This window comes from Poecilia reticulata, chromosome 20 (genome assembly GCF_904066995.2).
Source record: "Poecilia reticulata chromosome 20, P_reticulata-male-v2, whole genome shotgun sequence".
Classification (NCBI taxonomy): Eukaryota; Metazoa; Chordata; class Actinopteri; order Cyprinodontiformes; family Poeciliidae; genus Poecilia; species Poecilia reticulata.
Window position 1 is genome coordinate 15,077,744 of NC_088849.1, and position 13,855 is coordinate 15,091,598.

Here is a 13,855-nt window from a genome sequence, read left to right on the forward strand (position 1 = left end):
TGACTGTCAGAGACCGTCCTTCAACTCCGCTCGGTGTGGATTTAAAACCTGCTAAGCAAACATCAGCTCTGGTGGACCATCTTTTAGCCAAACAAAGCGCTAAAAGGTTAAAGAATTAACACATACACTATAAAAATGAATTTTGGATTGTATTAGATATTGGCAATTAAAATGACTGGTAATACTTTATTTGAAGGGGTGTGCATAAGACTGACATGACACTGTCATAAACATGACATTACACCTGTCATGAACATAAAGAAGTCTTTATGAATGTTTATGACTGTTGTTATGAAGTGTCATTCGGTAAATAATGACACTTTTAATGCATAGTTGCTCTAAAAGTTGCATTAAAAGTCCATTAAAAGTGCCAACTTTGCATGATTTTGTAAATTATAATAATTTAATGCAAAGTTGGCCTTTTTAATGGACTTTCAATGCAACTTTTAGAGCAACTTTGCATTAAAAGTGCCATTATTTACCAAATGACACTTCATGACAACTGTCAAACTTTCATAAAGACTCCTTTATGTTCATGACAGGTGTTGTCATGTTTATGACAATGTCATGTCAGTCTTATGCACACTCCTTCAAATAAAGTGTTAAAAAATGACTTTTATACAAATCATTGCATATATTAATTCTAACAAAATTATGAACTCTATTTTAATAATGTATCCTGAAAATTGTTGTCCAAACTGCCACTAGCTTTTCTCTATTCTAAGTAGTTCCTGTTGTAAGGCTGATATATCTACATAGAACACACTGCAAATGAAAATCTCAACTTAGTAGGAGCTAAGATCGTTCAAAAGACTTTTATTGATAAAGTTTATGTGTTGGAGCAAGAACTTATGTTTGCAACCTGTTAGCTTAAAGGAGCTAATGCTAAATTCAAACTTGCAAGCAAGCCGAGCTGCTTAAACCCTGAGGAAATGTACAAAGCCTAGCTTCACTTCAATATTGGGTTGAAAATTGTTATTTAACTGTGAAAAATGTATCCAACTTTTGTGTATGCGACCCTGAGATGTTATAGAAGGAGGTAGAATAGCAGGTTAACAAGTATAGCTAGTGCACTCAACACTTGTGTTTTTATTCACATTTCTCTATTGTATTCTGTACAGCTGAAGCAAAACCCCTGAGCCATAGGTGAGAAAACACCATTATGACTTCCACACCAACTGGTTGTTCACAACTAATGGGAGAAAGTAAGAGAAGTTATCATATTTGAGATCTAAGAAGTCAACATGTTGCGGTGCTAATGTCAAGAGCAAAATGTGCATCGAATGAGGAAATATTCAAATAATAGCACCTGATTCAGTTATGCACAAGCCACAAAAATTTAAGTCCTCTGCTCTGTGCATGATCTTTGAGGAGCTTAATGCATTTTCAACATTCATGTTGGAATCTATCATGGTTTGTGGATCATGTAGAGTCATTATCTGTCTGGCTTAAAAGCCCTTGCAGCTGGGATTCAACCACTGATCTCTGGTGCGTTCCTCAGAAAAAAACAAAGTTTGTACGATTAGATGAAATTACTTCTGAGTCCACGTCTGTGAAATCCTGCTCATCCACACTGCTCACTAAAGCAAAGAAATAACATTGAAATTCTTTGTGTGGATCAAACTTGTCATTTAAGAAAACAGCAGCCTGAATATTTACTCTGCAGAAACAATATTTTGTGTTTAAAGTCTGATTTTTGAAAAGGTCAGTATTTCTGTGGAATCCTGGTTTGAATATTTCTTCCGCTTGCTACGAAAAAAAAAATAGATTAATCTTTGAGCTTTTCCTTTTATAACTTGTAAGAATTTAACGAATTTAGTCGAGTAAGTACATTTTGTAAGTTTGTGCAAGGCTGGTAGCTTTTTTTCACGAGCAACTTAATAGGAAGAAGGGCAAACACAGACGGGAAGTCATGAAACAAATAGCTCAGCTTCAGCTTAAAATCAGACTGCAACCTTTATGCCCCAGCTTGACCTCTGAGCATGTGGTACCCTTGTCAGCCAAATACATTTTAATTTGTACACCACCTTGAACAAAGAATCCCCAAAGGAAAACATGATGGTGGCAGGATTATACAACGGGAACGATTTTCCTTAGGAAGAAAGCTGGTTTGAGCTAAAGTTCAGACTTGCATCCAATTAAGAATCTGTGGCAACCTTGAAAAATCGATGTTCACATATGCGCTTATCCTGATTTGCACTTGAACTTGAGCAATGTTGCAAAGTGGAAATTTCTGACTCCAGATGTGCAAAGGTTGTAGAGATATATCCCAAACACATGCATCTTTAACTGCAGTGAAAGGTGGATTTAAGTACTACTGACCCAGTCCAGCTGCAGGCAAAATTGTGTCCTTCTTCGTTAGTGTCTTACATTAAATCTCTAAAAATATTAAAGTAATCCATTTTCATGTAGCTAGTAGACTTGTGAGATTTCAACCCTAATAAACTGTCAGATAAGTTTTACTGATTAAATTCAAACTATTTTTTGTTTCCAGTGCCGTTATACTGCGGGTTTGTCTTACAAATGTGATTTTTGACGTCTTTAAAGAACTTCCCAACTTAAATAACATTGATAATTAATACATGTCAGAGCAGAAATCAAGCATCAAAGCAGTTAAGTTTTAAGATACCTCACGTGGTTGTCGCAGAACTTGGTGCTTTGGGAAAGGTTGAGGATCACAGTCCGCGCTGTGGCGTCTACGGGATCCGCCTGGGAAGTGGTCCCGGACATCTCGTCATCCGCCTTGCGGTAGCCGGCGGACGAGCCAGAGGGTCCTGCGCCGTTGGATTGATGGGAGAGAGGTGAGGCTGAGTGAGTCCGAGTGGGAGATGGAGAGACAGAGACAGGGGAAGGGTGGGAGAGACACACACACACATATAGACGTGGAGACGTGGTTTTTACAGATCAACAGCGACCAATTACAACCAGGGGACGGCTACTGTGTGCTGAGGTCTGCTGAAGCGGTTCGGGTCGATTCGGTGACGTTTCCCGTCTTTCTGTAATTGTCTTTCATGTGCGCGCGCGCGCGCGCGCGTTTTCCAACGCCCACAGGGACCCCCCGCGTGTAATAATGGATATGCTGAGTGATGCACAAAGGCGAACAAACACTGCGGGTTAGTCTGCTTTTTATCAGCTGCTCATGTGGACACTGAGCGCACATGTAGACAGAGAAAATCCAGAAAAGTGACAGAGGAGGAAGAGGGGGATCCCACCCGCTCCTTCTTCTTCTTCCTCTCCTCCCCGCCCGCCTGGCTTTGTCATCTCGAAGCGTCGTGATCTCCGCTCATTCACCCCCGCATGCGCTTCAGCTTCGTGGATTTTATTTCCATAAAACACGGGAGCCCGTGCGTTTCTGCGAAGACGCAGGCGACAGCAGCAACCGGGTCTGGAAGCTACAGTTCACGCCGCTGCTGGAACAACGGCGAGCGTGCACTGGCGAGGGCAGCCGTTTCAGCGTTACCCGCCTCCCCGCGCTCCTCTTTCGGCTCGGCTGAGCCTGAAGCTGCCGGTGAGATATAGTGAAGTATGCGCCTCCACGCTGTCACGCTATACGGGCTTTATCTGGTGCGTTTGAGGCGAGCTCCTCCCTCCAACATGACGACCCCGGCTGCTCACAAACGAAGCGGGGAAGCCATATGGAGCTCCTTCAGAGCTGCAGGGCTCAGCTTTTAAAGGGCCAGAAGCCTCGCATCACCTTAAGGTTCTGTGATTGGGCACAGATGGGGTCAAATGACATGCGGCAGTCAGAAACCATCCATCAGAGATCACTTCATGTCGCTTTCCCTTTACTTTGATGCCACTGCTACTTCCTGCAGGACACCGTTCCTCAAACTGTTCCCATCTTTAAAATAGAGTCTATTTATAATCATGGGATCAGATTCTCCTGTTGTTTGTTATAGGATCATGTCTGTAGGAAAGTCTGTGAGTGAAACCGTCAACAGGCTAATTGCATGAATAATTCAAAAAAGAATAAGCCCTGGCAGGGTTCTGCTTATTGAATTTCCAAAGTCCTGAAGTGCCATTTCTGCACCGCTGCAGTGCAACAGGAGATGCATTAGTCTGTCCCATCATCGATACCCAAAACTGGATTAAGTCCTTCGATTTCACTCAAGGAGGATATTCTGGGCATGAAGAGAAATAGTAAAAAAAAAAAAAAAGTGCACAGATACAAGTGTATAGATTAATCAGCTGGCTGCAATAATGTTTTGCAAAGAAAATACACCTAGGACTTTTTCATGTTTTACCAAACATCATCCAGAAACCTTAAACTTGATGTGTTTGATTGGGATTTTATGTGATTGAGCAACAAAAATAGTGCATTATAGTGAAGTGGAAGGAAGGATTTCTGCACTTCACTTTGCTGGCTGGCCTGGGAAAAAGCTAAGAGCTGTAAAAGTTTGCCGTGAGTCATAAGGGGACATAACAAACATGCAGAAGAAGCTGCTCTAGTCAAATAATAAAATCTAGGTAAGGTGGAAATGTTGGGAGAAGCATCTTTTAGTGCTTCTCCCAAAACCTGAAAACTGATTATTACAGACTCTACCTTGCGCACTTTGCATTTGCCTGTCACTTTAAATGTCAATAAAACACATTGCACTTTGTGTTTGCAAAACGACAAAATGTGAAAAAGTATTAGAGGTATTAATATTAATTGTACAAAAAGCAAATTCTTTGGACTATTCAAAATAATATGATTATTTTGAAAAAACACATAATCTTGACATTTTTAGAATTAAAACACTTCTACCTACAGCCTTACAACGCCCTCCACTGCCAGAAAGGGTTTCTAAAAGGACTTGGTGAGCTTGACATTCCCTCATTTTGCTACAGCTCAATGAGCTTTGAATCATTTTTTTAACTCCCCTTCCATCCTCCACGCTCTGCAGGGAGGCGTTGTAGACTTGGGTCCTCAGCCTTAATGTGGAATATTACCTTTGCTGTCCAGAAATTGAGCTGTTGGTGTGTCATGACAATCATGAGATTGTCACACAGTAACAGTCTTAAATCAGAAGCCTCTTTAGATAAGCTGCAAAACTAACTATTACCATGCATCTCCAAACATAACAACTCTTTGAAGATACTTACGTGATATGAGTTATGACAACATTTCATTTCTCCTTGAGAAAATAAGGTATTTTTTAAATGAATGGAAGACAAATGAACCTGTGTCACATCAAGTTTATACCCCAGCGAAAACAGGAAGCAATGGATTATTAAATAAAAATTATAATACATTTTGATCACCTTTTAAAAGTAGAAATCTTTGTTGTAAACACATCTTTACCATGTGTGCCAATAACTATCGAGGGTGTTGTACATGCAGCATTTATTCTCTGCCATCACACAGAGAACTAGTATGAGGCAAAGAGCAAGGGTCAAAGTCTGTTAAAGCGAATTGATAATTGACAGCCTCTCTGCCTTTTCCTATATCTTTTCACATGACCTAATGAGAGACATACAAACTGAGACGTGAGTCACAATCACACCTCAGCACACTGCGCTGTAAACAACTCTTGGGGCAGCCGGCATAGCAGCAGGCAATTCAACTGATTACAGTAAACATGAGGATAAATGTTTACTGTAATTTTACTGATAGAAAAAGGCCATTGTATTGATGTGATCAAGTTACAACATTGTCTTCCAAGAATCCTTTGGAAATTGTAAATACACTATCCTTCATTTTCTATCCCCGATGGACTCCACCTTTCCAGAAAAGATCAATAATGGCTCTCTCCGCGCCACGCCTATAGCTCATTTCTGTGGAGATCAATGCTCCCACTACTCATCGCGGATGGAGTGGAGGCCGCAGATGCCTCTGTAGCTGCACTGATGCACCGCCGATGAGTCAGCAGCAAACTCCAACAAAGCACAGCCCAGGTCAATTACACGCGACGCACCTGATGCAGCCAAATTAGGAACCTCAGGTCTGATAACCTGCAGCCGGAGCAGGAAAGACTAGCCTGATCCCCACTCAACACTCTGATCTCATACCCAGCGAGTAAGATCCTGCCAGCTACCCATTCAGTTCAGCAGTCTTAAACTAAATTATTTGAAAACAAGCTTGTTTGATAACTCAATAAAGAACTTCTGACTACTATGCACTTTCTAATGTTTGTTTCACACAAATGACACTTCAAATTGAGGCAAAAAGAGGGCAATGTAATCCAGAAATGCAAAGCGTAGAAAAAAAGAAAAAGACTTCAAATTTTTACAAACTCTAGACAAACGTGTCCTTTAACCTGGGTTGTTGCCAAAATTTCACCATTAAAAAGCAGCTTGGGTCGCTGAATAATGCATGCACGGAGGCTGCATAATTCATCTACATTTTCCAGTATGGCACAGCATATTGAATCCAGGGCACTACCGTGGTGCTGCTGCACTTGTGCTATCACTCCCAACAGCCACAACCAAACTGTCTCACATCTGTGCTATATTTTAAATGGCAAAAAAAAAACAAAAAGAAGCCACTTCACAGACAGTTAAACACTTAATCCAATGATGCAGTCCAGAGAAGAAATGAGCCGGAAGACATTAGCTGCTAATCATAACGACAGCTATGGCAGGGCTGCTGATACCATACCCAGATGTTCAAGCTCTGCCACCACACATGCCACACTTAGGATAGGATTCTGGCTGAGTTCCTGTTTTTATTATCTGGAAAGAAGAAAAAAAACTTCAAAGAGAATTAGCTTCCACATGGATGCATGCATACCTATTTCACAGCAAGACTGGCAAATTTAGCAGAAAAAAAGTCTTGGGGAGTCATTGTCTGTTAACTTGAGAGTTGTTTTTAATCCAAAGACAGCGGCAAGCCTCACTGAAGTCTGCTCAGGTTGAACACTGAAGAAGTCCCATCCTCTATGCCTGTCACGATCATTACATAATCAACATATCACATTCAGTTTAGCTTGGTCAGCTTGGAAAACACCAAAAACATTTCATCTAGGCATTTTTCACCACTAGTAATGTGCTCTTCTGTGATTGCAATGCACAATATGTTATAATCAAACAAGACGCCCCTATCTGCCATCAAAGTGTCAACAATACGCCTCCGTACAGTTCTGCACAGGAAAACATTACCTACAGAGCTCCGTCTGCCTGGGCGACCCTTATGTCCCATTGCGGCCCCGGCGGCCTGAGTCCTATTTCCAGCTCCTTGCTAACATGGTTGCCATCGGCCCCCGTGGGTCCATTTGCCACCGTACCCAAGTAGGAAGCAAAGGGAAGAAAGCCTCTTAGCAATGAAGTAAGCGAGCATGATAATCCTTTCTGTGTCTGCTCTGCAACTTCACCTGCTGTTAATCCATAACCTGGTAATCCTACAGGTGCAACACGCACCAGCAACATAAGTTGAGCGAATCCAGGTAGATTGCCTTGCAAAAGTATTCACACCCCTTGATCTTATTAACGTTTGTCATGTTACAAGCACGAGCTTTATGTGATAGACCAACACAAGGTAGCATATAACTGTGAAGAATATGGGATATAAGATTTTCATTTTCTATTTAAGAAAGAAATAAATGTAAAGAAAAGTATGGCATGCATTTGTATTTGCCACCCCTTAAGCAACTGTTTGGGATCATCATTTGATGAAGTTACAGCTCTAAATTTCTGGAGAATTTACTTTTTTGGCCATGTTTATTTGCACAATAGCTGCCCACCAACTCATGAAAACCATCCCCACAGCCTGATGGTGCCACTGCCACATCTGCACTACATTAGACAACTGGTCATTGTTGCACACAACATTTTCCTTCTGCTTCACAATTATGCACTATCCTAATTCATAAAATAAATTGAAGCTTATGGTTGTAAAATGACCAAATGAGAAAAGGTTGCCAGGGCTGCGAGTACTTTTGCGACTCTGCGTGTCTACGCACCTTCAGACAACCACTTCCACCGCACAGATGTATTTTCACACACAAACGAGAGAGTGCACGTTTTTATGTCAGAGGATACAAAATAGCCCATCATGCATCTACTCCCCTGCGCTTCTCTGCACCACATGCAGGCAGCACTTTTCATGTACTTCCTCTGTTCATGCATGCCGCGGTCATATATGCATGCATGTACTGATTTCTACAGCATGCATGTGCTAACATTTTTATTTTACCTCTATTTATCCATTTTCTCCACTAATGTTCGAAGTGCTTTCTACTGGCTACAAGCTCATGCAGTGAGAGAGTGAAGTGCTGTGCAGCATTCAACTTTTTATCACTTCAGGCCCCACGGAGCTACAGTTACTCAAGAACCAGAGCAATGTTGCTTTACTTTTCGGCTGCAGATTATGGAGCCCGTCAGGTGAAGTGGGAGAAGAAAAAAAAAATGTTTTGACCATGACTTAATATCTTGTGACCATGACTTAACTTGTGGGCACATTTTCAAAAACTCCAGGGCAGGGTTTAGTAACTTCTTGCTTCATTCATGGGCACGACTTTACTCCTGGGAAAGCTTTGTTGAATTTGTGGGAACACTTAATAATAATAATTAATGTTATTAGTCATCATTAAAAACTGCAATAATGGACAAACATGATCTCATTTCATTTCAATCTGGGAATGAATTATAATCACTTCTTCAAACACTTGCACTTAGGCATGGAATTATTCTTAGCAAGAGACACTTCATTTGGCTGCTTTTTTTCACTCCAATGCCACCAGACGAGCTCCGTAGCAGATCAAAAATAAAGTATTTTTAAAATTCCTATTTGTAGCTCATCAGGGTCAGAGGCTGGGGAAACACCTGCCCCTAGCTGCACATGCAACTTGGGTTTCTCATCATCCAGGTTGTTTTTTAGTAAACTCACTTTTGTCAAACCTGTCTGCGAGGCGAGCACGCATGGTAGCGTTGGCGCCCTGGTCTTGGTCCTGAAGTTCAGAAGCCTCCTGCCTAATGGTGGTCAACACTAACTGCTCTGTGGGCGCCATAAGAGGCCGCAAGAGAAGAAAACAACACACACAGGACAACATGTCATTACACGCGCACAACGTTTCCGAAAATAGAGTCTGCATTTCAAATTTACAATGACATGAGATTCCATGTCTTCAAGTGGAAGCTGCTCAGAGAAATTTCTTCTGGCTTGTGCACGAGTGCCCCCTTGTGGCTTACCCGTAGAAACACCTCATTTTAGTTTCTACTTCTGCTGTATCTCCCAAACGGGATCTTCAGGTTCAAAGCTGCCATGACGACCAGTCATTATCTTTCCAAAACAGATGCGTTGTTGACAGTTTCGCCTATATGCACGACTCGCATATACAAATAGAGGTACAAAATGGGGCCCTTTGTATGGGGCACCGTTTGTAAAGTTACCCAGCAAAACATTCACAGAAATAATTTGCTTTATTTAGCCCCGTCATTTAAAAAAAATGTGGGTGTTCATTATTAAGTCATATTTTGACCACGTTATTCATACACTTACAAATGTCAGAGTTCCAAGCTAAATAATTAATTTGGAGCTAAATATTTAATTTGCGAACTAAATATTTAGTTCCCAAATAAATATTCAAATTGAAGCTAACATTTTTAGCTTTCTAACTAAACATTTAATTCCAAAATAATTAAATTAACATTTAATTTTCGGACTAAATATTTAGCTTGCTAGCTATTTTGGTTTTTACCTAAATATTTAGCTTGTAACAAAATATTTAGATCCAAGCTAAATATTTAGCTGATATGCAAATTAGCGTGCCGTTAAGCGGAAGTGGAATATCAAAAGAAAAGTTGAGTTTGCTTGCCTCTATTACTCCACCGTTGAGTCATTGTATTTGTCACTGAAGTTACGTTTTCTTTGTCATCGATTATTTTCCTCTCGACATTTCCACTGTGTCAGTTAAAAACCTAGAATGGGCCGTTTTAATGGCCATGCAGACGTTTACTTATGGAACTACAGTTTCTTCATAAACATCCGCCACTGCGGTCTAGTCCGAACACTTCCGGTTCATAATCGATTCATTTTTTTAGTTACTTTAGAGCGGCTATAAACGTTTATACACAAACAATATATTCAATAATTGTTATATAAATAATTTTGTTTTATGAATGAACAAACAGGAATTATTAAACTTCGGTAGCCGCTCTTAAAATAGCTAAATAAGCCAAATGAATGCTGTTAATTATTTTTACTTACAAACGACATCCTATTTTACAGCGATACACATTCAAATTTATCAAGCAGAAACAATTTTATCAGTTGTATTTTGTTAGGACCTATTTTAGATATCTATAAACTTTAAAAAATAATAAGATTTGTTTGTGAATATTGTGAGTATGACAGGCTGACAGTGGACGTCATCGCCCGTAGCAGCTCACTAATTGGAGCAAATTACCAAGAGATCAGGCTCCAAGAGATTAAAGTAAAGGCAACGTGAAGAGCGTACTGTGCTGGAGTGCTTTTCACATGTTGCGTTGATGTCCTAAAACGTGATTACTCTATGCTACACCTGCATGTCAGTAAAGTAAATTATGTCTGCAAATGTACAAACATAAATAACTTTTAAAGTAGGTTCAACTAAAATATTATTTGAGGAGATAGGATTTAGATTATGTAGTAGAAACATTAATCTTGTGTTAGACTTACAACATTCATTTTAAAATAAATATTTATTAGGAAGCTTGTTTTTTTTTTAAACAAAAAAATCTGGTTTCACATTAGTCACAGGGCAATAACAAGTTTATAAAAATGTACCTTTTAAGACTCAGAAAATCCAGAAAACGTCCGCCTAAAGTCCTCATGGCCCAGAGGACACACTCACAATCTGCCCTGCTTTTATTTCTGGAGGCTTCAGGAACAATGCAGCCACTCACAAAAACAAAGACCTCTGACAACATGTGCTATTTAAAACACCAAAATGGGACAAATATTTTTTGGTAGATCAATCCATTTAAATGACCCTTTGTCGCACATAAAATCATTTGCTGCAGCCTCATATATGAACACCTCCTTCTCATCTCCAGCTTTTCTTGAGGAAAAAGATAATATACTTATGGAAAAAAAGCAGCAGATCTTAAAAAGGATATTTTTTTAAATTAACCTGACCGTTTCTTGGCACGATCCTATTGAAGCTTAAGCTGATCATTTACCCAAAACTGGCAAGGCTGGAGTAAGCAAAGCATCTGGACTCCCAAACCAGCAGGGGGCTCCCAAGAGCATTAGAATTGTTTACAACTGTGATTTTTATTTAAATACTTTTTACAAAATCAAGTGTTTTGTTGTTAATAGGTTACATTTTAAAAGTAGCCAGACTTGTTTTAAACCCCAGAAGACAAAATGCAGAAAACTGTGTTAACATCAGCAAAAAATTTCAATTCTTTCAAAGAACAAGATTGGATTGAGACTGAGGTGAATTATATTCAATCTACTCAGTCCTTAAGTTCTAAACTCTGAACTCAAAAGCAGAAATTACTTTAAGTAATAAAAAATAACTAAATATTTTAAGCTAATACGCCTTATTCAAAGTGAACAGAGCTGGCCCAATTTTGTGCCTTTTGTAGAGTTTTAACAGGAGGAGGCCCTCTTCTTGTTAAGCCCATTAAGTCAAGTTTATTTTTTGCATAGAACATTTTCAGCAACAAAGCAGTTCAATCTGACCAGTTGCCAGTATTTTAATACAGATGTTTTTAGGGGAGAAAGAAGAAAGCAAATTTATGTTTTTCAGCCTAAAGGCAAACCCAGACAACTATCAACTATTAATTATTCATTGAGATAACTTTTGTCACCCACATTGGTTGAAATAGAAGTGACAAAAAAAATATTAAACTGGTAGAATAAAGCTGTGACTATGTAAACAAAACTGCATCACATTTTTTTTTAAATCTACATATTATTCTCAGCGTATAAATATAAAATGAAGATTCCTTTGGGGCTGTCCTGGTGGTTTGGGAGACTACAAGTGAAGGCTTTGGCCAGCTCTAGAAAACCGATGTAAATAAGATTCAGGCAACATACAGTCCACCAAGTCATATTCAGATAATACTTTCCAGTAGTAAAGCACAATAATGGTTTTTGTTGTATGATACAGAAATATTTGAAAATAGGTGTACTGTACTTATATTGAGCTTTTTCTCCATCACAAATATCATTTACAGCTATTTTACACCGAGTCACATTCACCCAGTCACACACACACACAACATCTGCACACTCACACACACACACAGATCATGAGGCAACTTAAGTGAAGTAAGTTGGAATCAAACCCACAGCTGCCCCCTATGTCCTCCGTATGCCTGTGTGTGTTGGCGCCAGCTGCAGACCACACCTTGTAAATCTCCCCCAAATTCTTGAATAGCCGTTACTTCACAGTACTCTCAAAGCAGTGATTATTCCCGTTGCTTGTGTTTTTCCAACACACTTTTTCCTTCCACTAAACTTTCCACAAATATGCTTTGCTACTACACTTTGTGAACAGTCAGCCTTTTCAGCAATTAGCTTTTGTTACTTAAACCTTCCTCGTGTGTTTTTTTCCTAATTATTGTGAAAGGCAAAAAAGCATACATGCGTTACAAATCGTTTGAGTACTGGCCTTATGTAATTTTTATGTACTGTAAACTGAATTTTGGGGGTTTTCATTAACGTTGTGTGATTATTCTTAAAATGCTTTTTTTTTATTTGACAAGAGAAATAAATAAACTTTTCGATCATTCGTTAATTTATTGGGATGTACCTGTAGATGATGGCCTGGCGGGGCAGCTCGGTGCGCTCCTCGGACGGTCACGTGGTTTTTAAATCGGGTTTTATTGGATTGGCGCTGCAGGTGCTTGGCCTGAACTGTCTGGGCCAGGCGATGTACAGATATTTTACTATGAGGCGCTCTAAAAATAAGAGTCCATTCATGCATCCAAGTGCGTGGAATGCAATAATCCAATGCTACAGATTTATGTAATACCGTAATTATGTCATGGATCAGTTAATGCAGTACCTGAATGAGCGATGAGGTTACACTCTAGATATTTTTATCCCAAAGTTTTGGACGGTGTTATAGCATCATTAGCGATTCCCTTGATGAAAAATACCAGGGTTACACAATAAACCAGTCACCTGTAGACTAATTGCCCTTGAATTCCCGTCCGGAGGCTGAAGAATTAATAAAGGGATTTTGGGATACTGCAAGTCACCCCCATATGCATGCCGCAGTCCGGAGTTATTATGCCAGGCACATACCAAAACCACCCGAGTCCAAACAGGACGGGACAGGCCTGATCTAATGAGATAAGCACTTTGCAATGACAGGTCGCAGTGTGAGCGGCGGGATGAACCCTGATTGGTCAACCATTTAAAAGAGGTGAACTGGGTTATTTAACTCACCTCCCTCGCTGTGGATCTTCTTGCCTCTCCGGTTGAAATACATCTTGCTATGGGAGAATGACAATCGGTGTGGCAGGGACCAGGACGAGGAGGAGGCCGGAGCGGTAACATGCTCACGGCTCACCGACAGAGCCGAGGAGAGCCGCTCCGGGACCGGGAAGAGTCCGCCTCACCTGCCGCTGATCCTCCTGCTGCTGGAGCTGCTGGGCGATCATCGCTTCTCTGGTGCAGCTGAACCGAGGAGGCTACGATGAAGGGGGCAGATCCAAACAGCGTTCATTTCACATATGTAATATAGCGCCACATCCGGTGTATTCTTTCAAAATAAATGACAAAACTAATAAGGTTCCTGTTTGAGTTGATCTAAAAGGATCCTTGCACACAGCAATCAGCATCGACAACCGCTCTTTGAAAAAGCTCGGATATTTTGAGTTATATTTCATTTTTCTTTAATATTATAATTTATTTTCTAATTGAACTGAACAGACACTTGAGACTGGCATGGAGGCTCACCTTCCAAGAGGCAATCACCCTCAACATGCAGTCAGAGCT

At 40.2% G+C, this 13,855-nt stretch overlaps 1 protein-coding gene across 8 annotated transcripts in view; it reads right to left on the reverse strand.

The window, feature by feature from the left end:
- Positions 1 to 13,612, reverse strand: part of atp8a2 (ATPase phospholipid transporting 8A2) — a 64,993-nt gene extending 51,381 nt beyond the window's left edge. Inside the window, exons 1-3 of one of the 8 annotated variants that reach the window (XM_008396309.3) lie at positions 13,304 to 13,612; positions 8,807 to 8,914; positions 2,630 to 2,774 (exon numbers count right to left, since the gene is read on the reverse strand). In XM_008396309.3, coding sequence (XP_008394531.1) covers positions 2,630 to 2,774; positions 8,807 to 8,914; positions 13,304 to 13,346 — 296 coding nt within the window. In that variant the 5' untranslated portion in view covers positions 13,347 to 13,612. Of the gene's footprint in view, positions 1 to 2,629; positions 2,808 to 2,874; positions 4,611 to 8,806; positions 8,915 to 9,734; positions 9,865 to 13,303 lie in introns of those variants that run through there. The other 7 variants (XM_008396308.3, XM_017301905.2, XM_017301910.2 and 4 more) reach the window with 7 other exon arrangements.
- Between the last annotated feature and the right edge of the window lie 243 nt (positions 13,613 to 13,855).